The 26,563-nt window shown below is 41.2% G+C and overlaps 1 protein-coding gene across 1 annotated transcript; it reads right to left on the bottom strand.

Annotated features, from left to right (window-relative positions):
* Window positions 1–7,277: 7,277 nt before the first annotated feature.
* Window positions 7,278–24,025, bottom strand: LOC311054846 (uncharacterized protein). The gene is made up of 8 exons (XM_084070846.1): window positions 23,307–24,025; window positions 22,312–22,424; window positions 21,754–21,862; window positions 20,228–21,424; window positions 14,597–14,965; window positions 13,932–14,080; window positions 13,722–13,830; window positions 7,278–9,640 (listed from the first exon to the last, which is right to left on the bottom strand). Exons 1-8 carry the CDS (start codon window positions 23,608–23,610, stop codon window positions 8,451–8,453), a joined length of 3,540 nt encoding a protein of 1,179 aa, XP_083926972.1. The 5' UTR covers window positions 23,611–24,025; the 3' UTR covers window positions 7,278–8,450.
* Between the last annotated feature and the right edge of the window lie 2,538 nt (window positions 24,026–26,563).

The following is a 26,563-nucleotide window of genomic DNA, read 5'->3' as shown; positions in this document are numbered from 1 at the left end:
ACTAGCCACAGTAGGATCCCCAAATACGTGGCATAGTTTACACACACACATTTGCAATCAAAGGAACCACAATGGAAATAAGCTCTAAAACTTAGTTTTATCCTTTTGACAGATATGTACAAATATATGTGCAGTATGTCTTTGTACAATCAATCAGTCAATCAATCAATCAATCAATCAATCAATCAATCAATCAATCAATCAATCAATCAATCAATAAATCAATCATTTCTGTTGCAGACGACTTCCAGACAGACTGCAAACCTCAAAGAATTAGCGCCTCCTTCTGGTGAGGCGATCAGCAGCCAGACGGAGCCACTCCTGGAGTACTTTCTCAGTGTTCGCCTCACTGGTCGTCCCGGTCTCGTTCTGCATGGCTGATGCTATAAATATAGTACACAGGAGGTAATGGTGTTAGAATTACAGAGCTACGGTAAGGTTACTAAAACATAGTTGGAAAACATTCTGATGGCTATTTGATGCACCAATTCAGTCAGCAATGGCAGGTATGTTTTATTTGTTTGTTTGCTTTTTTTTTTTTTGACACTCGACTAAGTCCGATGCACCACGGTGGATTTCAACCCACGACCTCTGTAGTGGTGGGCAGGCACTTTACCACTGCGCCACCTGAGCACCGGGTAGTTCTTTTTTAAACTCTACTCAACTTATTTGTGAAGTCGTAACTGAAAGTGTCACACTATGAATGTTGTATCTTTAAATGCAGGCCTATGCACATGCATGTATTGTATATTTAATTTCTTCATGATTAATGTTCTTAGCAATAGAAGGCTACTTATGTTCAGGAAGCATAACATTGCTGCAATTCAACTAAAATATTCATAATTGAGTGATCCGAGATATTGTGTTGTGTTGTGTTGTGTAGGATAGTGTGACAGGTAAAATGCATGTGTATAGACTTTGACTGTGTCTGTGGACAATGCTACTTACACACTATCAAGTCTTTCACCCTAGTTTGCCTGACTCCTCTTTTCGCTCCCCGGCCACACCAGTTCAACTGAACTGCAAGTTGGGGGGCAAACACTTTAGTGCAGATTCTCCACACCGTCTTCTTTAGAGTTTCTCCCCCAGTCGGTGACAACTTTGACACCTGCATGTAAACAAAGAAAATTAAGTGCGGTGTAACAAAATCATATGGTCATTTGCATACAAGTTACTTTTATTAACACATTAAGTGCTAGAGCTTTATTAAAACAGGGTACATCTAGTGCTGGCATTCTTTACCGTTTACGCTGATATGTTTAGCGCTGTAGTGGCCACGACAAGGATGCGGATGTAAACAATGGATGCGTGTACGATGGTCGGTTATAACCGTTTATGGCACTCCAGTCCACGCATGGCTTTTCAAAAACGGTCTGGACCGTTGTTTTGTCACACAATGTGTTAATGTGTGCAATTTACAATACTAAAGTACCCCCCCCCCAACCCACACACACACACACACACACACACACACACACACACACACACACACACACACACACACACACACACACACACACACACATGGCTTCTGTGCCTCACCAGAGCACCACAGAGGGCTGTGTCTCAGCTGTTAAAACCCACAACTTGTGGGCCAGGAGCAGATATAGGGACACTGATAGCTGCAAGGGCCTTATTGGTGATGTAGGGATTAGTCTGTGAGTTAATTTAGGAATAAAATAAACACCCTGTAAAAGTCCTTGCCTTCCTCGCAAAACTACTATAATTGCCCATACATTCAAGCAGAAGCTGAAGATAATGTAAGACAATTAAAAAAGTGTTTGTTTGAAGCCAAGGGGAATACAATACAGCTAATAGGAAATGAGCTATTGTTCTAATTACCAGTATGTTTTTTGTTGTAGCATTATGCAGCTTCTCCTCCAGTGTCTCAAAGTCCCCCAATGACTGGAGCGGAAGCTGAACATCAGTGACCTCCTCTGAAGGTAAGTGGGGCCTCCTTCCCCTTCCGATTCCTGCCTCTATGTTGTGGACCACAGCTGTTATATCCTGGAGACGGAGCTGTATTTCATCAAGGGTTTCCATCACAGTTCGTCCAGTGGCTGTTTGAATGGGTAAGCAATGATTGATTAGTTGGTGAAATTATACAAATCCCAGGTTGTGTGAAACATTTGAAAACCTCTTGGACCATTGGGCAGAAACTAACTGCCCAGCTGACCAGACCCTGGCCCTTGAAATGAAGATGCTAAAAGAACAATATGAAGTCAGTACATTGAAGCGAATGTGGCCCCTCACAGCTGACTCACTCTTTAACCTAATGAAAGAAGGAGGAAATGGTGACTAAGGTTTAACCAGAGAACCAGCCTTAATTGCCCTCACAATACAGGCTAGAAAACGGAGCTGAGAGGTTGCCAAAAACAACAAAAAGTCTTAACTGTCTAGGGCAGACTGACCACACATTCACTGGGGGTGAAAAGTATCTCTCTCCCGCCTTCCTCCTTCTGACTCCTCCTATCCTTTTCCCAATCTGTTTCACCCCATTTTCCCCACCCTTCCTCTCAAACTGTATACCTGAACTAATACCCGCCCTGAGACTGAGTCTCATTTAGTCCAGCACGGTCGCTACAATATTATTACCATTTAAAGCAGTTACACTGAGGATTAATGTATCGATTTGGAGATGATTTTGGCAAAAGTTTACAGTAACTACTAGTAACTTTGTTAGCACAATTCAGTATTGGAATTTAAGGCAGAAATCTTGTCGGTAATGGCTTAAAAAAACACAAAACATGTTAGCTTAATAGATCAGAGCTGATTGTTTTGTAAAGGACTGACTCTGATCAAACAAACTCAGATCAAACAAGATGTGTTAACACACAAATGCAGCACATTCAAAGCAAAACACAACTTAATTTCTACATGTGGATAATGCGGGATTATTTAACAGATCTGTATCATTTGAAATAACAGGCAGTTTCCACAAAATTATTTTTTATCTTCTACTATATGGATAATGTGGTCTTACTTTGGTAGGTTCCCTGTTGTGTCTGTTCTTCATGGCGTGGTCTTGGACCTGTAAATGTGCATATGTGATGCAGAATTGTCTTTAAAGGGATTGTAGACAGTTCAGAGATAAACAAAGAAAAAAACTCCAGCAGTTCCTTTCCCCGACCACCAGGGGGTGACTTCCATAGAGTTAAGGGGGCTTCAAAACGGGCCAAGCCGAATATAGGTTGCTTTATTCGGATAGAATTCGCGGAACTGCCCGCCCCTGCCGGTTCTCTGATTTTTTATTTTTAAATAGGCTCTTTCATGATAAATTGACCACATATATGAAGTTAAACAATTAAATTCTATCCAAACGATTTTTTAAAGGTAAATTCTGTGCCTCAAAAAAGAAGTTTGAAAGCGTTTTAAAACCAAAAGTAAGAAGTTCCCACGGACACGGACGCGCACGGACTTGCACATGCGTGCGTTAATTTACGACCCGGACAAACATAAACAGTAGGGAAAATACGGATTTCATAAAGAGGACTGTGTTTCAATGCAGGAAAACACCCCAGCATCATTATATAGTGGCTAATAGAGGGGGAAAAATGCAATATATATATATATATATAAATATGTTTCAAATTTAGGCTTAATGTTCCCTACAATCCCTTTAACAGGTCTGTATCATTTGACTTAACATGTAATTTCTTCATAAGTTTTTATTCATATGGATAATGTAGTCTTATTTTGGTGAGTTTCTCTGGGTTGACTCTAGCTTGTCAATATATAAACTCTCAAGACAGATTCCCAAACGACACAACTTAATTTCTGCTATGTATGGTCTGGATAATGGGTTCTTACTTGGGTCGGTTTTACAACGCGTAACTTACGCGTAAGCAGAGCTGGTTCTTGTGGTGTAAACTTTGCCTCCCTTTCTTGGGTTCTGTAGGTCTCTCGGGGTGGACTTTGATCTGTTAACACACAAATGTGTCCCACAATATTAGTTCAGCATCATTTTAATGATTTTGGAGACACACTAGATTTAAAGATAACTCGTTAAACGTATCTTTATGTTCTATAAATGCAATATGGCTGAAGCTGTGAAAAGACAACTACAAAAGGACTCCTCGGAGCGCAGATCTACAGCTGGCTGGATAGTGTCATGGGTTGCAGCCAGCAAGACACGAGAAAGCTGCGGGTGGGAAATAGTTTGTATGACAGACGTATTAGAGGAAAGTTGAATTAGGCTTCTGTCAGTTCTTTCTAATATTAAAGTCAGTGTTTAGGCTATGGAATTAAACCGTTGGAGATGGAATGTCAAGTACCATAGACACGAAGGCCCAGACAAAGTAGAAATTAGACACATGTTCTAAAGCATAGTTTCAGAATAAAGGATTTTTTTCCCATGCCTGATCAGATATATTTCTTTTCATATTAGCTTACTAACTGCTCTGCCACAGTCGATACTGTAATTACGTATCTAATATGCAGGAGTCAAAGATGAAATATATGGAGATATTTTGTATTACTCCATGGACGAGTCATTTTCATCCGCTCTCTTTTCTCATTTTTACTTTTATTTCTCAGCTGAGGATAACAGCAGCATCTGTAACGAAAGACTGTGACAAAAAGAAAGAAAGAAAAGTCACTGCTCAGCTGCACAAACCATTTTAAATGTATTAAAAACAGTAGGGGCCTAAACACACATTTCCAAGTCAATTGTTGATGCTGAAAAAAACAGCAGATTATTATGCTCTGTTTGATGCTGTCGCGTGCCAAATAGCCAGTCTACAAGCTCGCAACGTGTTGCATCCATGAAACACATTGTGAGCTTGTAGATCACACCTTCATATGACAACGTACAAATCAGGCTTCCCTCTGCCAGCACCAAAGCCAGAATCAGGAGGAAGGGCAAAAAGCAGGCAAATGAAAAGGCTCCAGAGAGAGGTAGAGGGAAACGAGAACACTTTGCAGTGTGTTGTTTTTAAGAGCAATTAAGCATCTGCAGTGGTAACGATTACAGCCCAGCAGCCCAATTAGAGTAAGTGCGGATGGGAGAGATCCACACGTAGGCCGTTACACTTAAATGTGCACACAGGGACACATGCATATGTAAACAAATTCACACATATTGGACATATAGAGCAGACACTATACAATATGTTTGTGGCCCAATTCTGGTGCCACAGCCCTGGATGCTAAAGAACCAGATTGACCAGGGACAGGTCCAAATCTCTTTCTCACACACATGCACACACACACACACACACACACACACACACACACACACACACACACACACACACACACACACACACACACACACACACACACACACACACACACACACACACACACACACGGGGAGAGAGAGAGCGAGAGAGAGAGAGAGAGAGAGAGAGAGAGAGAGAGAGAGAGAGAGAGAGAGAGAGAGAGAGAGAGAGAGAGAGAGAGAGAGAGAGAGAGAGAGAGCGAGAGAGAGAGAGAGTCAAAGAGACAGAGAGACAGAGAGAAAGACAGACATACTGTATAGAAAGACAGAGAGAGAGGGGGAGAGAGACAGAGAGAGGGAGAGAGAGAGAGAGAGAGAGAGAGAGAGAGAGAGAGAGAGTTATTTTTTCTCACCTTGAAAATAAGATAAAAATGTTATCAGTTGCACCACCTGCATACTGTTCTGAGACTAGAGATACCAACACACATGAAACCTATTCTCACACTCACAAACAGGCACAGACCAACATGCTGCAGACCACTACATGCACAAAAACGAAATATCGGCCCTAACATCAGTGATAATAAACAGGAGCACTAATAAAGTGTTTTTGTCTAAATCCTCTCTTATGTTAAGAGTGTACTTTGTGTACTTTGGCATCTTAATGCCTCTCGTACAGTATGTAGGTGTAGGTAGGTGATAGACTGCCACCAAGAGGCCACATAAAGAAGTTCCGGTTTATTTTTCAACATAATTGTTTGCTGGTAAATTATGTATAGTACAAGACCAGTCAAAGGTTTGCACACACCTATAATCAAGAGAGTTTGTGCACACCTATTTTGCCTTCCCTTTGTGGTCCAACTAATCTCAAAACATCTCAATTGGGTTTAAATCGGGTGATTGTCCAATTGCCGGCATAGCTCAGTGGTACTGGTCATGTCAGCCAGGGGTTGTGAGTTCAATCCTCGGTGTGGCCTTACTTTATCCCCGGGCACTGTATTAATAGCACCAACTACTGCTTTTAATAGGATGGTTAAATGCAGAGGACAGATGTATCCTATGTACAAATGTACTGTGACAAATGAAGACCTCAAAGGAGTGGGGGTCATATTATTCTGGGTCAAATAGCCCTTACACAGCCTGGAGTTATGTTTGGGTCATTGTCCTGTTGAAAAACTAAAACATTTCCAACTAAGCACAAACCAAATAGGATGGTATATCCCTGCTGGTTGAGTGTGCCTTGAATTCAAACTCCCAACACCTGCTAACAGTGTATCAAGCAAAGCATCCCATACCATCACACATCCTCCTCCATGCTTTGCGTTAGGAACCACACATGCAGAGATAATCTGTTCACCTTGAATCTCGCAATGACACAGTGGTTGCCGGTTAGAATCAAAAATCTCACATTTGGAGTCAAGAGACCAAATGACAGATTCCCTCTGATGTATTTCCTAATGTGCATTAATCGTGTTTCTTGGCTCAAGCAAGTGATTTGCGCAAACACATTAAGGTCTGTTAAATGAAAAGCATTCCAGGTGACTACCTCATGAAATTGGTTGAGAGAATGCCAAAGTATGCAAAGCTGTCATCAAGGCAAATGGTGGGTAAAGTAAATAAACTACATAATTTGTGATTTGTTTTAACACTTATTGGAGTTACTACATAAAATGTAAGTTGATATGTCTTGACTATATTCCACAATGAGGTTACTTAGAACTGTTCTATACTTAGACATTATACACAATTAATAACTTTTTTACTATTGCTGCTAAAGATTTATTTGTATTATACGTTGTTATATATACCTTCTTGAAAAGAGTAATAGTAAACTTGTGTGGCAGAGTGGCTTTGAGACTCTGCCCGACTACCAAAAGCCTAACATCACCCCCAGCCAAGGGAAATTCCCCTTTGAGCTGCTTTGAGCTAGTGTATAACATGTTTGGCTGTAGTGTCCCTTACTGCGCAGGCGATCAGTTTGAATCATGGGCGTTACATACATAGATGTATACAGTATATGGATATTCAATTTGCCATTGTATATTTCTCCCACACAATAACCCCCGCCGGGGAGAATGTAAAACTTTTATGAAGAGATTGTCAACAGAAGACGGCACAACTGAAGCTTTTTATTCATGTTTTTATTTTTATATTTTTTACATCAATTCATGATTATGTCAATACTAATTTTCATTATAGCATTGAGGATCAACTGTGATGGTTCAACATGTTAAGGTATTTTTTCATTCCAGGGGCAGATGTACATAATGAAAACAGTATTTGGATTTCACTTTCAACTTGTACGCCGTGGCTTCTCAGAGGCAAGCTGTCTATAAGACTGTGTTTCTAGCTAATCTCACAAACCACTGGACCGATCAGCCGCAAATGATTTATCCACACCCACACACCCTCTTATAGACAGCTAGACTTGTACAGAGCCATGCCGTAAAAAAAAAAAAACAGGGAGGGTTTTACCTTGAGAGCCACCTGGTCAGTGATCTTTGATCAACACGCTTCTTTGAAACTTTTAAGCACCCGGCCACTGCAAACACTGAAACTATGCAAGAATTTAAATATTCACAGAATATATAATTCCATTTACTGACCAAAATCTGGATGCTGCTGCATCACAATTTGATGCTGCAGTACATACTGTAGAACACTGTTTCGGGACCCATTTGTCTTGTGCAAGTAAATATCACTTTTTGTTTCCCTACATTTTTCCAAAGATTTTTCCAAAAATGTCCTACATTTTGTTTACAATTTTTAATGAATTAAAAACGAATTCAAACATTTTTCGAAAGAATTTCATTAATAAATACAAAAATAAAAAAAATGTCATAAATAATGTTTTTTAAAACTTGTAAGAAGTAGTGAGAATAGCAGATCTACAAGCTCACAACGCGTCACGTGTTTTGAGCTTGTAGATCGGTTATTTTCACTAGTTTGGATCCTGTGGAAACACCAACCATCTCTTTTGGGTCTCGAGCTAAAAGGTTTGGGAACCTCTGCTGTAGAACACCCTGTGTTTTGAAACGTGTGAAAAACACCACAACACTTGATGGGTTACAGTTAATAGATACACATCATTCTGTAATATAGAGATTCATCAGAATAATCACACTGTCACACAGGGATATTGGAAGCAATTTGTGATGCAACACCACATCAACCACTCATCATAACACAAAGGGAACATTCTTCGTTCCTAATCTATAATTCATGTGCCACGTCCAAAATGGTCCTTTTTGTTTTGAATCAGACATAATAGATCTTCGTTATATGCCGTCTACTCCAGGTGAATCCTTTGGTGTCGTTTCAGGTTACACTTTTGGGTGAAGCGCTTGCCACAGGCTAAGCAACAGTAGGGTCTCTCCCCAGTGTGAACGCGACGATGGGCCTTGAGATTGCTCAGCTTGGTGAAGCTGCGACCGCACAGGGAACAGCAGAATGGCCTCTCCCCGGTATGGGTCTGTAAGTGGGCTTTGAGGTTGCTGGGGTGGGGAAAGCATTTCCCACACTGACTGCAGCGCAGTAGATGTGAGTGAGAGTGAGAGCCTGAGTGTGTGTGGAGGTGTTGGGAGTTTGCAGACTGCTGGTGGGTCTTGATGCTCACCCACGGTATGCTGGACGTCCGTGTAAGCGTTAGGGGTCGTTTGGGCTCTTGGGCTCTTTGGAGGGATAGGAGCGGAGGAACTCCTTTGGATGTGGCGGGAGTTCTGTGGTGGAGATTCAGGCTCGCAACTTGAGAGTGAACATCGGAAGACGCGGTCCTACTGGTATTGGAGGCCAGTGAGTGAGTAGGCTTTTTTATTGTTTGGTGGTGTTGTACAGTGGCTTTCAGCATTGTACTTGAACCAACTTTGGAATGCAGTTTCATTACTTCCGTCACTGTGGGTTTATGGGAAATCTTGTTCTGCTTGTGAACTTCTGGTCCCCCCATGTACTGGTTTACTGTAAACGAAGGTGCCATTCCTGGCCTCATCATCTCTGTCTCTTCCATCTCCTCGCCTTCATCCGAATTCACGATAATCTCTTCCTTGATCACTACGGTTCCCATATCACTAAAATGTTGTCTTGCCCTAGGAGAATCTGAGGATGAAATATGATCTCGACCTACTCTGGCTGATATGGGTGCCGTGGCATTGTGGCCCATCTGTTTGGGTGTGACTCTGGTCATGGCTGTTTCACAATTGTTACCCATTTCATGAGTGTGGCTCAGGGGCAGCCCAGTTGGTCTCAGAGTCGAAGTGACTTGAGTGGAGTCTATCTCAAAAGGAGAAATCTCGGAGGGCTCTGTAACCATACATGCGTACAGAGAGCGTGTTTCCTCCTGGTCTGTGCAAGTGTGAGCAATGGGGGTCTGTGGGTCCTGTCTCATGATAGTTCTCAATAACTCCTCACTACTCTGCTGCGTCTGTTCTGGTTGTGCTTCAGTCCACTCGCTCATGCTGTGGGATTCAGATCCAACTCCGGCGCCTATAGAATCAATGAGAAGATGGTCCATATTAATGGCAATTAATGTTATTATGCTATACTACGTGGATAAAGGTGAATGTTGTGCAACCAAATGTAACGAATAGGGCTTGGTATTGTTGGAAACTTTTGATACCAGTGCTAATACCTTGATTTTGATAATGGTACCTGAACTGTCCTTTTTTATTTATCTGTTTTATAACTCAACATGAAGTGAGTTAATTGTTATACGTATAATGATTTTAAATACAATTTCTCTGCCTACAAAGAAAATAAAAAATAAATCCTTGCTCAGCCAAATTTAACGAGTAAATATTAAGCAAAACAAATGTCTTGACATTAATATAGGCATGCCATAATTTGTTTGATTTTGAAGATATTTACTGCATAACAATGGCTTCTGTAGTTTCTATTAGCGTGGAATCCACACTGATGTCGTAATTGGTGTGCAGGTTTATGAACTGTCCACAGCCCACCTCTGTGACACAGAGCGAGTAGAGAGTAGACTGAAATGTTACAATTTTATAATGAGCTTTTTTCATATAATAATGAGATTTTTGAGGACTAATTATATGACGATAAGGTTGGAAATGGGGAGGTGCCCCTTTAGGTATTTTAATATTGTGATTGTTTACTGTATGTATAATGTATAGTTTTGCTGTATAATTAATGTTAGCACTTTATTGAAATTTGCGCAAAGCATTCTGGGAGTTGAAGTTATAGGCAGTGATACGCTGTGGTCTGCAATTCCATAAAACACAGACAGACTATTTTTGTCCTCCAGTTAGGGGACGCCAATTTTAAATGTTTATACTTTTCCCCACTACATATAGAGGTATGTTTGAGTGACTGGAACTTCTTCCAGGGGTGAAGTGCTCCTTTAAGGACCATAGCGGGAGTAAGGCCCATTTTCTACAACTGATGGTATACCTGACATTATTGCAGACCATTTTCCGAGGGTACTATGGATTATTTGATTTTAGAGTTAAGTTCCATCCATTTCAGTAGAGTATTGAAATAAATTGGCAGAGACTGCAAACTTGCTTGTGATGGCTAATATAACACTGAATATAAACATAGTTATTTATTTTTTGAATTTTAAAACCACTGGTTGTTTCTTTGAAAAGTCAAATAATCCATGGAAAATATTTTGGTTTATGAACAAAATTCAAACGTCCATAACTTATTATGTATCGGAGAAGCTTGTTGTCAGTATCAGCCAAGAGATGGATTGCTGTTGCTGAGGTAGAGCACAATACCTACCCAGTACTCCGCGCACAACTTGCCACACCCAAGCCGGGCTACTCATATGCTGAGTTGGCGGTGCCTAAGATTGAACCCAGAACCTTGTGATCCAAAGGCGAGTGCTCTACCAACTGAGCTACCCGGACACTTAACAGAACTGCCAGAGGTGTCACTAAAAAAGACTACTAAACTGGATATTTCACAGTAAGACTTTAATCTTTTGGGAGAAAATGTAAAACAAAACTCAAAAATGTTAAAATAAAGCCATTAACAAGAAAACAGTCAGTTTATTTCCAATATGTATGGCCGATCGATCGAATTTGTGTCATATTTCAATGAACACATGGTCATAGGTAAACAGTGCCCGGCCATTGCACAAAAGCACAAAAGTAGATTAGGATTGTAGTTGTTCCTCATACATTTAACCATACACTTCACAGGATGGCACTAAAAATTTGACCAATAAAGCCGGTGTATTAAATACACAGTTGATGACAACATGCTGAAATGTCTGTACTCATCAACCCCTCATGAAAAGGATTTACTGTAAATTAGTCATCTTTTTTAGTGCAAACATGCAACGTGTTTGGACAGTCATTACCCTGATGACTTACACTGTATGCCTTGAACGCAGAAAGGTTTAAACTGTTTATCTAATACATGAAACCACTCACATCAGCCAGAAGCGGGACCTCTTCATTTTCACAGAAGTTAGCCATCATAATCAAGATGGCTGAAGCCTCTATATGATGTGTCCATCTTCCTCCTCCATGAGACGGAGGTCGGAACACATGCTGAATTTCTGGCCCGCATTATGTTTGATCTCCAAACAGATGTCATCTTCATGAAATCATCCATATTGGCTTTATAGACTCCTGGGTCCCTCCAAAGTGAACATATTCACCATTTCTGCCCACTTATGCTCCAAGGACTCCAGGGTATTCCCCTCCGGTAGCTCTTGTGGTCGCCACTTCACACAGCCGTAGCTGTCCATTCTGGCTGAGGTCAATTTGGCACCATTTTCTTCAGTGTGCTTTATTTTGAGCTTTCGGAGTCCTGCAAGTGTATTGTGGCTGTCGAGGTTCTCAACCCTTGTTTTAATATGTGTTCAAAGTGAGAAATACCCACAGCCCAGAATCTCCCCCTCATGTGTCAGGTCAGCAAAGCGTTTGGAGGATTGCCTTGCTTTGGCTTGTGCTATCTGGGCACACTGCCTCCTGGTTGGATTTATGCAATGCTCCCTCATGGAGTCTACCACTATTTGGACAAATTGTCGCCCCCTCACCTGCAACTGGTCTCCTTTGCTGAGAAATGGCACGCCTCAGGTTCGCATTAGCTTTTTTTCCACACAGAATGGTGAAGCAGTCAATCCATGTATCATCAGTTATGTATTGGGCAAATTGAATTAAGGTTAGTACGGTTAAGGTATCAGCTGACTCTGGTGACTGACTCTGCTAACTGTTGTCTGGCTGTGTAGATGATGAGAGTATGGCTTGTTTAGCATGTTCTGAAAGGATGAGACCAATATAATGATCAATGCACAGTGTACAGATATGGGAACAAAGCGTAACACTATTGAAAGTGGTATATATCAGGCACACATGACACATAACACTGGGAAGATAACCCGGGGCAGACCCAGGACCAGATGGGGGGACTGCATCTCCACACTGGCCTGGGAACGCCTCGGGATCCCCCAGGAGGAAGTGGCTAATATTGCTCAGGAGAGGGAAGGCTGGAGCTATCTGCTGGAACTGTTGCCCCCGCGACCCAACTCCGGATAATAAAGCTCATTTTACAGTATCAAATACAAGTTTCAATAAATGTCGCACCTTTCCTTGCAAATGCCTGCAAGAACTTGCGCCATTGAATTATGATGTGTATGACGTTTGATTTCCTCCTCTTTCACCAGCTGCAGGTGATCCACCTCCTTAAATCTTACAGAGGATTCACTGAGTGTTTCTTCAAAAATAATCAACATGTCTACTTTCTTAGGTAACGGGCAAGCTTGCTCCTGAGTGACAGCAATATGGGGGAGATTGGTGATGGGGATTATGTAGGCTGTGTAGCTGTACTGGAAGGTGAGGGGAGGCCTTGCTAGCTCTGGTCCACCAGCTCATCTTAAACAAGTCAATCTCAGCTCTTACATTTATGCACAAATGTTTCACTGAATTCATTGTGTTACCGTTCTTCAAAGATATTGTCCATTTGAAATAGATTGCACCGCCCGCTGTTGGCATCAATTTGTGTGAAGTTAATCAATACCTGGCTGCTATCTTTTTGAGACATTGTTCCTCAGTGACATGATGATGATGATGCCCACAGTAAAAGACAATACATGAGCTCCGCCCTCCCCTGAGTTATTTGTTTTTCCTGCCTTTCAGACATGTGACAATAGATTGGCAGATCTTAGAACAAGTAGGATGATTAGATCACTTATGCTGAAGAGATTAACTATTTAGCCATTGGACAACAATTTTCAATACCCAATAGTATCGAAGCAATTTATTTTGTAAATATCAAATTTCAATACCAAGCCCTAGTAATGAAGTGGTCTAGAGTAGGTGTGTCAGTAAGTCCTTGTCATTACTATATGTTGAATCATTACATACTTGAATATCTGTTGCTAGACATATGAGTGTTTACAGTTATGAAAGTGTGTGTGTGTGTGTGTGTGTGTGTGTGTGTGTGTGTGTGTGTGTGTGTGTGTGTGTGTGTGTGTGTGTGTGTGTACCTTTAGTCTATGTCTTGGACTAAACATTTCACAAGTACATGTGAACCTAATTTGTATGTAACTGAACAGTTATACATACTGTACTGTAATGACGCTAGTACTAACCATCATGGCCAACAGCCCAGTCTCCAGAGGGCTCAGCAGAACAGGATGGCTCATTGACTTCCTCTTTCTTCACATCCACCACTGGCCTCACATCATCTTGTTCTGTTGTCTGTACAGCATAGAGGACAAATCATCAAATCTGTGAATGTTTTTCTTTAACTTTTTTTAAACTAAATTCTTTTGATATAATATTTCAAATGTGTCACCAACCACTGATTCCCTAAGAGGGCTGAGAATGAGCACAGGCACGTCAGCTTCTTGTTCTTGTGCCAACTCTGACACCACTTCCTGTCCATGGCTTCTTGTGCACAGCTCCATGGCGTCATCCTCTTGTTTCATGCCACACCCCATCAAGACACCTAGACAAGCAATTACAAAAGTAACATTAAAGCTACTGAATCCACATGGTTTTCTGCATTTTTGGCGAGTATTATTAAGCAAATTATTCTTCAAAACATAGCTCTTTGTTGTGCTACCCAGTGTAGCTGTTTGCCTGAACAACTGTGCTATACTTACGGAAAGACCATAACCTCCAGATAACCACATTATTATGAGCAAACACATTTAATAATTAAGTATATGTTTGTTTTGTGCAATGAAAACTCTTATTGTGCATAATATCACCTGGGATCCCTAGAGACCCCACACAGAGAACGACTACATAATACAGAATACACAGCAAAGTCCTCAGTGTTCATTTATCCATTTGTAACTCAGAAAGTGTACAAACGGAAAAATGGGAAACCCATGAACACTTATGGGTCAATTTGTGCATTCTCAAAGTTAAATGAACGCTCAGGATTTAACAGTATAGTGAGGCTGATTAGATCATTTTAATTAGGCTCTATCGTTTCTTTGCCAAACTTTATTCTTACCATACTCTAGTTCCGTACCACTCTCCTCAGCAGCATCACTGGTCCCTTCCGAGCACACCGCCTTGCCACAGTCAACACACCTCACATTCTGTCTGCCCGTCTCCACTTCATCAGCCTCACTCAGCTTCGTCTCTGCCCACTGCAGCTGTGTTCTGAGTGTCTCCACGTCCTGGTTCCGACGCCTCACCTCCTCCACGAATCCGTTCTTCACCAACCTGGTGACCTCATGCATGGCTGTCTTTAGGACTGTCTCCATGACATCTGAGAGTTGGGTCTGGAACATGAGGATGAGGGTGTCCAGATCAGCCATGATGGGATATGCTGCTACTTGTATGGCTATGGGAATCCAGTCCACTCCTTCAAAACAAGCTTTGAATCAAGATGCGTGTATCTGTGCGTGTTCGGGTTCAATTCCAGTCCTTGTTTATATTGCAGATACGAGCCTTCGGAACTGCAAGCTCAGGTTATGTAGCTTCTTGCACATCATTGCAACAGTGCAGTCCATGTCTAGGCTCGCAGGAGATGGATGGTGCAGGCTTTAAGAAAGAACAGAAAGAAGATTGATTGTATACTTTATTAACAGTTTGAGAAAAAAAGCACAGAAAGTACAGTTCTATATCAAAGGATGCTAAAAGGATTAAACCCAAGAAAGCACTATGGCTAGCTTCCATCGGGGTCCTGTGTATTCAATTCATCGAAACATGTAATGGCAGACAAATATACAAACTCAAATATACAGACTCAATGTTAAAGGAAGCACTGCTTTCCACTAAAGAGGAAACATCTGTTGATTCTTCGGAATCAGCTATGTTGTTGCCACGGCCATTCTTAGCATTAGCAAGCTAACGTTAGCTTACCTAGGCTCTACCATCTATCGAGGAGGAAGCCAGAACAGAACTCCTATGAGCTGAAATAAAACAGCTCGGCATAATGGTCATGTTTGCAGAATTGCGGTTTTGTTTCTCACGACTATATATTGTTTTCTCCACTGTTTAAAATGCTTTGTGTATCATTTACATTGACCCGAGCGAGCTTGGTTTGTTTCGATCGTGACGTCACTGTCAACGCAGCCCATGTTGCCAGATTCTGCGAGGTAAACAAGCAACCTGGTCTATGACAACAACCCCAAAATTAGCGACCACATGAGCACTAACATTATATACATCTGTTATTTTCAAAGAAAAATCTTGGAAAAAAAGTGAAAAGTTAGGAATATTTTGAAAAACACTTTCACAGAAACAAGCCCAAAGAAACGCAACCCGCAACATGCGACTTTACAGAAAAACAAGCCCAAAGTCGCTTATAATAAGCGGACATGGCAACGCTGAACGCAGTACGGTGGCCTTCGCACCGCAGGTCCAACAGTGTCAAAACGCCTTTGGTGATAACCTCGGTCCCAGCCTCACTTATCGCTTTGGTGAAGGGAAACCTATGGGCTGCACCGAAAGTTAGATAAGCTTTCTTTAAATCAGGGAATATTATCAGAAAAATGTCCAATCCGGGAATAAATTCCTTACCAAGAAATGTCTTCACCAATGTGTTTGTAAAGGTGTCTACTAGTAACACATCTCACAAAGACTGCAATTCACTTCAGTTTCCCTATGGGAATCTGTGACAGCACATGACTGTCTTGATCACATGACTATAGAGATCATGTGTACCGATTTGCGTGAAATGTGGATTAAATCGGAAGGAGTAATATAAAAAAACATGTTTTACATAAGTCGGCCTCCTGGTGGCGCTATAAAAGGCAGATGTGAAAAATGCAGGGCAAAGGTTTTTCCTTGACCTCTAGGGAGTGTGCATACAAAGTTGTACACAGATCGGTGCAGTTATAGGTAAAAATACGAATCGGCCTGTTATAGCGCCACCATGAGGCTGATTTGAAAAAATCTAATGGTAGTTCTTCCTCGGCCTAATGGGAATGTTTTTTTTTTCACGGAAATTGCATGCTGTGTTCATGATTTGAGGCATTTTGTTCAAAACGGAGCATTCCTGCAAACTTTAGAAGCCAATTTTAGGCAATCAGGATGGAATATGGGAAATTGGATGAATCTGTGTTGATCACATGACTATAGAGATACTGTGTACCGATTTGTGTGATGTTTGGACAAAATCTGTAGGAGTAGCATCAATAAATGTGTTTTGCACATACCGGCCTCCTGGTGGCGCTATAACGGGCCAATCTGAAAAAATAGTACTGAATTGGCATCCAGGGAGTGTGTGTGCACAGTTTCGCAGCGGCCGGGCCAACGGTGCCAGAGATTAGCTGCTAACGGACGGACAGGACGGACGGACTCACGGACGGACGGACGGACGGACGGACGGACGGACGGACAGAGGGTAAAACATACTCTCTCGCCATGCCTTTCGGCCTGGCGGAGACAATGAATATCATAAACAAGGCAGAGCCACCCCCCTGACAGAAATGCCGGAGTGGTGTGTTTATTTTTGGAACAGTTCTTATATGACATGATCTAAGATTCTCCAATGGGGATTTCAACACAAACAATAAAGCCACGAACCAGCGGAACAGCTGGTACGGAACACCTCTAGCGGCAGTGACTTTGGTGCTCTATGCTGTGTGGAGCTCAGGGAGGAGATAAGAAAGGCACCCAGAGAGATGAATGAAGTAGGCAGGAGTACAAGGAGATGAGGAGTAAGGGTAAGAGAGAGGTGGCAAAGGCAAGGTAAAGAAAATGAGAAATTGGACACCAAGAAGAGAGAAAATGATCTGCACCGGATGGCTAGACAAAGATAATGGGTATTGAAGGATGTGCAACATGTTAAGGTGATAAGAGACACAGAGATGGAAATGTTCTAGCCGGCGGAGACAGTGTGTTGAGAACATTGAAAGCATACTTTGAGGGAATGGGTGGAGGAAAATGTCAAGAGTTATTTGTGACGGAAGGTCACCAGTGAGAGGGAATGTATAAGACAGTAGTGAGACCAGCCATGCTGTATGGCTTGGCAATGGTGGCACTGATGAAAAGACAGGCGGCACATCTGGGGGTGGCAGGAAGCTATGATTCTCATTAGGAGTGAAAAGGAAGGACATCAGAAATGACTAAATTAGAGGATCAGCCCATGTTAGAAGGTTTTTGGATAAAGCAAGAGAGGCGAGGTTAAGATGGTTTTGACATGTGAAAAGGAGAGATGAGAGGCACATTAGGGGAAGGATGCTGAAAATGTAGCGGCCAGGTAAGAGGAGAAGAGGAAGGCCAAAGAGGTGGTTTAAGGATGAGGGGAGAGAGGACATGCAGGAGTCACAGGGGAAGATGTCTAATGACCTGGAAAAGTGGCTATGGCTGTTTTAACCCAAGGAGTGTTTTTTGTGCAAAACAAATGCTTGCAATGGATTCAGAATCATGAAAAAAAAACTAGTTTGACCCCTCACATGCTACTTAAAGCAGAATTACATTTTTCATTTTTTTCCTGCAGGGTACCCCAACTTTCAACAGCTGTCACAGATTCCCCTAGGGAAACTGAAATTCAGTCTTTGTGAGATGTGTTACTAGACATCTTTACGAACACATTGGTGAAGACATTTCTTAGTAAGGAATTTATTCCCAGATTTTTTAAATATCCCCTGACTCTAATAAGAGTCACTAACCTAAACAAACCATTAATTTCCTCATAACGGATGCTGAAGTTGTTGAAGTGATTATTTACAAGTACAATGTTTTTGTGTGATTGACACACAAACACACACACACACGTACGCGCACACACACGCACACACACACACACACGCACACATGCCCGCGCGTGCGTGTGTGTGTGTGTGTGTGTGTGTGTGTGTGTGTGTGAGAGATAGAGTTATGAGTTTTACATGAGAGAGAGTATGAGTTTTACATGTACGAGTTGATTGATTAGTTGTTGAGAATGATCATGTAATATAATTTGTGTTGCTTATGATAATTTGGTATTGAGTTTATTGGGTTATTATTAATCATTATATTTTATTGTTATTCTTGTTTTGTTTTAATCTGTTTTTGCATGCTATGTTTGCTCAACATAAAATGTATCAATTGGTTGATTGACTAATCAATCAATTCTTTCTTTGGTAATGTCTACATAGGTTAGTCCTCTCTGCTGCATTTCTTGAGAGAGTAGCTAATTCTTGTTGTCCCAATTTAGACATTAAGCCAATGAATTCTTATCTCTTCCTTAGCACTGCTGCGGTACCCGACTGACTCACCTGCCACTGCCAGTGACCCCACCAGGAGGATGTAGCAGCTCCACCAAATTTTAGTAATTGATTTTCTATTGTCATATATTGTGCCCCTCTAAACCCCTCTTTACAATTAAAATAGACCAATGCCATGTGGAGCTATGAAGTATATTTCTTTTCTTTCTTTTTTTACAAGTATGTAAGGTATGTGGATATCAATTTTCTAATACATTATAATTTCATACTCTAATATTTTTTAAACCTTTACTATAAAATGTATTATAGACATCTGCACACCAAATAGCTCGTTAGGCTGTAGTAGTGTTTCAAGCTCCAATGATCATCCCTTCTGATGTCTGAGAAAGAGCCTTGTTGTTACACCAGTAAATACAAAGCCTTCTAACAGGAGCTATTTAAAGTGTGAATATCTCTATTTAATTTGACATGGTATTGCTTGATATAGCACCCATCCATTTGAGCATGTCTTTTTTCTTCTTTTTTTCCAGGTCCATTATTGACCTATTAAACTGGGTATTTAAAGTGATGATTGATAACATATATGTAAAAGCTTACACGCACAAGTGTCGAGTTTGACTGTAGACATGTACTGTTTGAAGGTAACTGTCTTTAACCCCTGATTAAATTCCACGTTCTAGACTGAATTCCAGGACACAAGCTGCAGCACTCTGTTTTGGTCTTAAAAATGTCTTATAAAGTTATTTAAACCAATTAAGCTTGACACCATCATATGACAAAAATACAGATCTACAAGTTCATAGTGTCACATTGCAATGTGTTGAACTTATACATTACATTACAGTCATTTAGCAGATGCTTTTATCCAAAGCGACTTACAATAAGTGCATTCAACATAGGTAGGGAACGAAACTACTAATCACCAGAAGCATTAAGTGCATTCTCTTCTAAAACAAGTAACCAAGAGTATACCTAGCACTAAAGTAAACGTGCAATATATCAGCTACCTAATTTCATAAACTTAGATTTAACTAGGGACACCAAGGTTAATGTGGTTAATCCTTGCCAATGACAATAAGACAATGCACAGACTGCTGATGTGATGTCCCCATTAAAAAAAAGTTAAAAACACAATAAGAGTAATCAAACTCAATTGTTTTATTTTAAAACTGGGATAATTACAGTGCTGATAACGTCACTCAGTCAAGTACCTTATTTTCGGTAACAAATGTAGCTAGTGTCATTTGTACAAACACATGCCCTAAACGCAAATACAAAAACATATCCTAAGTTTTAGGTTACGTATTCTACATATTTCAGACCTTCATACTGAAGGCAACAGCGTATTAATTGAAAAGAATGCAAACTAAACATAAGCTCATTCATAACCAAAATTTTGACTGAATGTTGTCATGATATTTATAAAGAAAAGCAATGACCCATAATATAGTAAACCCAAATATCCAATTTAAATTAATTGAGCCCAATTTCACCCCAGCCGTCTTCAGGTTTACAGACGGGCCTGTGCTTGCGCTGATGTGATTTCAAATGATCCAGACGTTTAAAACTAAGGCCACAGATAGTGCAACAGTATGGTCTCTCCCCTGTGTGGGTGCGTTGGTGAACCTTCAATATGTCTGCTCTCGTGAAGCTTTTATCGCACATTGTGCACTGATGAGGTTTCTCCTGTGTGTGGATACGCCTGTGCAATTTCAGATTCCACAGACGGCTGAACTTGTTCCCACATACACTGCAACAGTAAGGTTTATCACCTGTTTGGCTACATTTGTGCGTCTTCAAATCAGAGAAGGAAGGGAAACCCTTTCCGCAGTGGCTACAGAGGTGAAGCCCCTGCCCAGAGTGAATCCTTTGGTGGACTTTGAGGTTACAGGCTTGGGTGAATGTCTTCCCACACTGGTTGCAGGAGAATGGTGGCCCCTGCCCAGCTTTATGTGTATGTTTGTGGGCTTTAAGGGATGCAGAATCAGAGAAGGACATGGAGCACTGGTTACAGTTGTGCCTTCTACCACCTCTTGCTCCTGTCTGATGCTGTAACCTTTCTTCCAGGTTTAGAGTAAGACTGTATGTTTCTGAAGGATTATATACATCTGTATTTTGTAGAGAATGGTCTCCAATGTGACCACCTTGCCCACGCAGGCTTGCTCTACTGACTGTTTCACCTGACATATGTTCAGGGTACAAGACACTTGGATCCTGAAGGTAGCCTTCCTCATTGATTAACAGACAACTGAACTCTCTATCCACATCAATGTTGGCCCTTGAGGGTGGATCCACAGGTGAACCCAATGCACCCCTTCTACTCCGGTTGGGACCAGGCTGATGAGACCTATGCACAGTACCATCAGATGCCCCCAAATCTCCCTGATAGTGGCCCATGTAAGTCAGCTCCTCGGCTAGGCGTGGTGGTGACTCTTGTAATCCCTCCAGGCTGCTCATATCAAACATGTGGCCACCTCCATACCCAGTCTTGTCAAAGCCACCCAGGTCTTCCATGCCACATCGGCTCCGGTAAAGAGGTTCGGATGGGTCTGTTGCATCGTTCTCTAGACTTGGATCTGGCCTCTGATCGAGGCCAGTATCCCATTCATCTTGGCACTGTTGAATCTCATGGTTGTTGAGGCCTGTACTAGGCCCAGAGAGATTTGACTCCTCTTCTCCTGGACAATGAGAGAAATACATTTTCCGTTACATTTACAGTCGCTGTAGCACAGGATCACACGTAAATCATTCACATAATGCAATCTGTGGTCAGGTACTGTACATGCTCAGGAATTCCTCTCAAGCTGTCAATTTAGAATGGGCATCATCCTATTAAGTATCCATTAGTGAGTGGGGGTTGTATATGGTTGTCAGTAGATGCTTTGTACAAACTTAGTAATTAAGTGATGTTTGTTATGATTAATGAAAAACGAACTTCTTAGGAATATGTATTTTCACAATAACTGGTGTATCATGTGTATTGAGCATGAGGCCTGGTGAAACTGACCATCCAAATTAACATCCCATTTCCCTTGAAGCTCAGTGCTGTCTGATGTGATGTTCAGCACCTCCTCCTTTAGCAGTCTGTTCAGCTTTTCATTCCCTATGCCTGGGGACTGACAGACAAAACAGACAATTTTGTTTAATATACAGTCATACAAAAAATATAAAAGTAAATGTCAATTAAACCCTACACACTCAGGAAAAACATATGGAGTACATTTATCCGACATGAGTCATCATGATATGATACAGTCTTTATAGTCTAAACGGAACATCTGGTGGAAACAAATACATTTCTACAGCATACGACTGACAAAGGCAAACACAAGGTGGACTAAAAACATTACAGTACATGGACCGAAAAAAGCAACTAACTCTGTTACCAGTTAAAGTATATTGGTATCCAAATTCGCAAATTCACCGTTAGCTCAACAGCAGACATTGTGGCGCTCCCGGGGGATCCAGGTTTGTATCCCGGGGTAGAGCATGAATGTTACAGATTTTTTCCCCCTCCCAACATAGCAGAAATGAATGATTATCTGTATTCCTCCCCCTGAGATACCTTCACAGAACTGTTGGTGTCCGGTCCTAGTTCTTCCATCTCTCTGGCAATGCCCCGACAGCTGTGAATCTCCTTGACAACTCCCTCCTGTTTTAGTTTATGGTCCCTATGATCTGTATGGGCAAACAGTAAGAATGTTCCATTGGATTTAGTTACAGAAGAGGAACATTTTAACTAATATAAATGAAGCAGGACTTCTTCATTATCCCACTGCCTTTCGTGTGTGTGTGTGTGTGTGTGTGTGTGTGTGTGTGTGTGTGTGTGTGTGTGTGTGTGTGTGTGTGTGTGTGTGTGTGTGTGTGTGTGTGTGTTTGAATTGACAGCCACGAATAACTTTAGGAACAGCAAAAGAAACAGAGTTCTCGGCTAGCGGCAAGCAACTCTTAGATTCTAATTTTAATATCTGGCCTCTAGAGTTGCAATACCAACCCTGAACAGCCCATACATCCAAACGGATCCTTTTTCTATCAATCCACCGTAGACATGTTATGAGCTACTTTCTGTCAATAAATTCCATGCAGGTGATTATTTTTCTAAGTGTTGGGAGTTTGAAAGCCCTCGTTGTCAACAACGCAACGTTCTGCTGCATTATGTGAAATTTATTAACAGGTAGGACTTTTGAGTGATTTCCAACAAGCGCTTCCAAACTCCAACACTTAGAAAAATAATCAACTGCTCAGAATTAATTGACAGAAAGTAGCTCATAGCATGTCTATGGTGGATTTTCAGGAAACAAAAACTTTGCAGATAGAAAAAAATGATAATTCAAGCTTCCCGTACAGCTGCAATGTTGGTGAGTTTCACATCGTTTATTACAATCAGATGGGACTTTTCTGTTTGGATGTATGGGCTTTAAAGGGTTGGGATTAGAACCCTAGATTCCAGATATAAAAAAAAATATCTAAGAGTTGCTTGCGGCTAGTTCTCGGCATGTCCTGTTTGATTCATGTGTAGAGCGAGAAACAAACCAAGAGTGAAATACATTTGAGACTCACCTGTCTGTATGTCTGATATTTCTCCCCCTTCTTCACCAGTCGACACCGCCCCCACTCTCCCACAGTCAACACATCTACCCGCCGCCGTCCGGTCACCACCGTCTCCTCGCAGCCTCTCCTTGCGCCGACTCTCCGACTGTTTGAGCCTCCTCTTCAGGGTTTCGACCTGCTCTCTGCTCCGCGTCACCTCCTCTAGGAAGCTGTCCTCCACCAGCCGGGTGATCTCGTACATGGCAGCCTTGAATACGGTTTCCATGACGCCAGAGAGCTGCGATTGAAACGTTACGACGGCTTCGGACATCATGTCTGTCTGCGCTTTGACCGTCGTCTGCTACTTTCCGTTGGTTATAAATCAATAATGTGCAAAGCACCCAATTCGCAGCGAAAATACCGATGTACTGTATGCAGTTGGTATTTTTGTGTCGCCGATTAAGTTTGTTATTTATTTTATTTTTACATAAGCTACGCTCGGAAGGATCAGATCTTTACTTTCGTCAGATCCCCAGGCTAAGACGCTAGTAAAGGTTAGCTAGAGAGATAATAAAGTGTTATATGGAAATCGACTCGTAATCACAGCCATCGTATAGAGGATATGGTTAGAAATATATTCATTGCTCACTGAGAAATTAAAGCAGGCTTAAAGCATGAATAAAAAAAGAGATAGACAGTTATTATGTTTTCCTTGGTGGTGAAGCGCATTTCTTACTCCGATCCTAGTTAATAACACTTCCTGGAAGACAAACTTGCCAGGTTCTGCGAGAGAAATAAGCAACCAGGTCTATGAAAACAAGCCCAAAGAAACGACTTTAGGGTACGGCTATTTGAAAATAGCCGACCTATAAGCTCAGTTGTGAGCTTGTAGATCTGCTATATTTTTTTAAAAAGGGATAATAATAATTTTGGAACATTTTTGAAACATTTTAACAACACAAATCTTGTATGGGGGTCGCTCGCTGGCACACAATATTTTCAGAATACATATTAATTTGGGGGGGTCCTTGACATGAAAATGTTTAAGAACCACTGGTTTAAACAACATTTGGAAACAAACCCAAATAAGCAACTACACATTATAAACAAGCCCAAAAAAACGCAACCCGCAACTTTTTTACAAGCAACTTGACAGAAAAATAACCCCAAAGTCGCTTATAATAAGCGGACATGGCAACCCTGAAGACAAACCCAAACTACGGGTCGCGTAAATAGACATTGTAGTGGAAGCCCGTTTCCCCCATTCGATTAGACCCTGATCATATTCAATTTTCAGGTTGCAGGTCCGGTCTAGAGAGGATACGGATATGGTCTTGGTCTGTGTGTGTGCATGTGGGTGGAAAATAGCGCCTACAGTAGGCGGGCTTTAACCCGGAGGTGAGTACTGAGCAGTAAATACAATGTGATATTTGATTGATTGATTGAATACTTTATTAGTCAGAAATGTAAACAGCACGAGGTACAGTCAGACATTAAAGTAAAAGGATATTCCAAAAAAGTCCTGGGATATTCTAATCTATGTTCATTTTCTTGTACGTAGGCTATATAGAAACAATAATTTACATTTACAAAATGGGTGTTCAATAGTCTCTCAGCAGAAGAGAGGGCACTAAAATTGAGGGCACCTCGATGTAAAATTGTCTATTTGTTCCAAAATAAAGAATTTGGGAAATGGTCAGAAGTTTGCACATGCTTGAACATTTGACATTAATATTTCTACAATTTCTACAAATCCTGTGGATAGCCGGTCATTATGGGCATAAACAAGAAGTTGGAGGGTAAATGTATGTATACTACTCATTTCACACCATTTTCCAATTCCAAAGGAGCCAAATACATAAAATATGTATCATATTTTAATTACATTGTCATTTAAGGCCCAATACTTCTACAATTGCTACAAATTGCTGCGAAATCATCATTTCGGGGATAAAAAAGAAATTGATAATGATGTACCATGCATGTTAAAATCATACTTTACATTATCCAAACATTTTCCAAACATTTATTTCTATTGTTTCACATTTTGGGAAAGACAGCGGTGGTGCCCCGAAATACCTGGTACCCACTGGACCTGGTCCCTTAGCAATAACTGTGTCTACCAGTATGTGATATTGTTACATGGAATATGTTCTGGAGCTGATAAAATGATGTGTGTGTGTGTGTGTGTGTGTGTGTGTGTGTGTGTGTGTGTGTGTGTGTGTGTGTGTGTGTGTGTGTGTGTGTGTGTGTGTGTGTGTGTGTGTGTGCGCGCGTGCGTGCTTCAGTATCCTTTATTATAGCATAATCATTGGTCAAGTTTACAGTCATGTCATGAGGACATTTTTCTGTCCCAGGTTGCAACAAATAGGCCTATTGATATATCGTCACTGTCAAGTGGAGATCTTGAATGTGCAAAACTGTTACTTTTCAAGAAATAGAAAAAATGACTTGTGTTCCAATGGATCAATGGGCACAAGCTCTTACTTTCCATAGATTAAATATTGATAAAACTCACAGAAAGATTTTCAACCTGGCATCCTTATTTTGGGCATGTCATTTAGGTGAACATTAACAAAAGTGGCCAAGATAGCAGATCTACAAGCTCTTGTGTCGAATCACGGTGCATTGTGATCTTGTACATGGCTATTTTTAGATAGCTTCTAAAAAAGGTTCCTGCCTGATAGCAATGCAGAAGAAAAAGCAGAAGAAACTTCAGCATGTCCTGTTTGAATAGTGTGTGTAGACTAGACTGTAGAGAGAGACCAGTATCCCTACAGATTGAAGGAGGGTTGTTTGGGGGTTTGACCTGACTACAATGCTGGGATATGAAGGGACCATTTGGAAAGAGGATACAGAACAATATTCTATAATTAAGGGTATGGTATATGTTTTTCTTAGTTGCCTAGTAGCCTGGGATCAATACCATTTTCGGGTTTCCGATCCGGTCGGAGTGGAAACTTGAATTACGTCATCATTACGTGATCAGGAAACAACGACCGGAACAAAATATTTCTACATTCCAGTATTGATACTTTTACGAAAGAAATGTGTATGTAAGTTAAATGTAAGAAATGTGAGTACTTTTTCCACCACTGAGTAATTGTTGGTGGGTGGTTGTGGTAGTGGTGCACCGTTGGTGTTGTTTCAGTAGGTGGCAGTGTGAAGTTAAGAAAAATCAACGAAGAAGAACACTACTTTGAAATCTACTACCGGATATCCGGGGTTTGCTTCGCAACAACAACGCGTCACCAAAGAGAAACGCGACCGCTGTCTGTTGGGGCCAT

This window comes from Gymnoscopelus microlampas (assembly GCF_963454915.1).
Source record: "Gymnoscopelus microlampas genome assembly, chromosome: 2".
NCBI lineage: Eukaryota > Metazoa > Chordata > Actinopteri > Myctophiformes > Myctophidae > Gymnoscopelus > Gymnoscopelus microlampas.
Note: the sequence above shows the minus strand (reverse complement) of the source record. Positions and strands in the feature narration are given on the sequence as shown.

Excerpts from the sequence above, each read along its gene's own strand:
- LOC311054846 (XM_084070846.1), bottom strand. The coding sequence starts at position 23,610 with ATGATGTCCGAAGCCGTCGTAACGTTTCAATCGCAGCTCTCTGGCGTC. Across the intron at positions 14,966-20,227 it reads CGGCTGGGGTGAAATTGGGC|CTTGTTTTGAAGGAGTGGAC; the intron begins TCAATTAATTTA and ends CTTGATTCAAAG. Across the intron at positions 13,831-13,931 it reads GCCCTCTTAGGGAATCAGTG|ACAACAGAACAAGATGATGT; the intron begins GTTGGTGACACA and ends TATGCTGTACAG.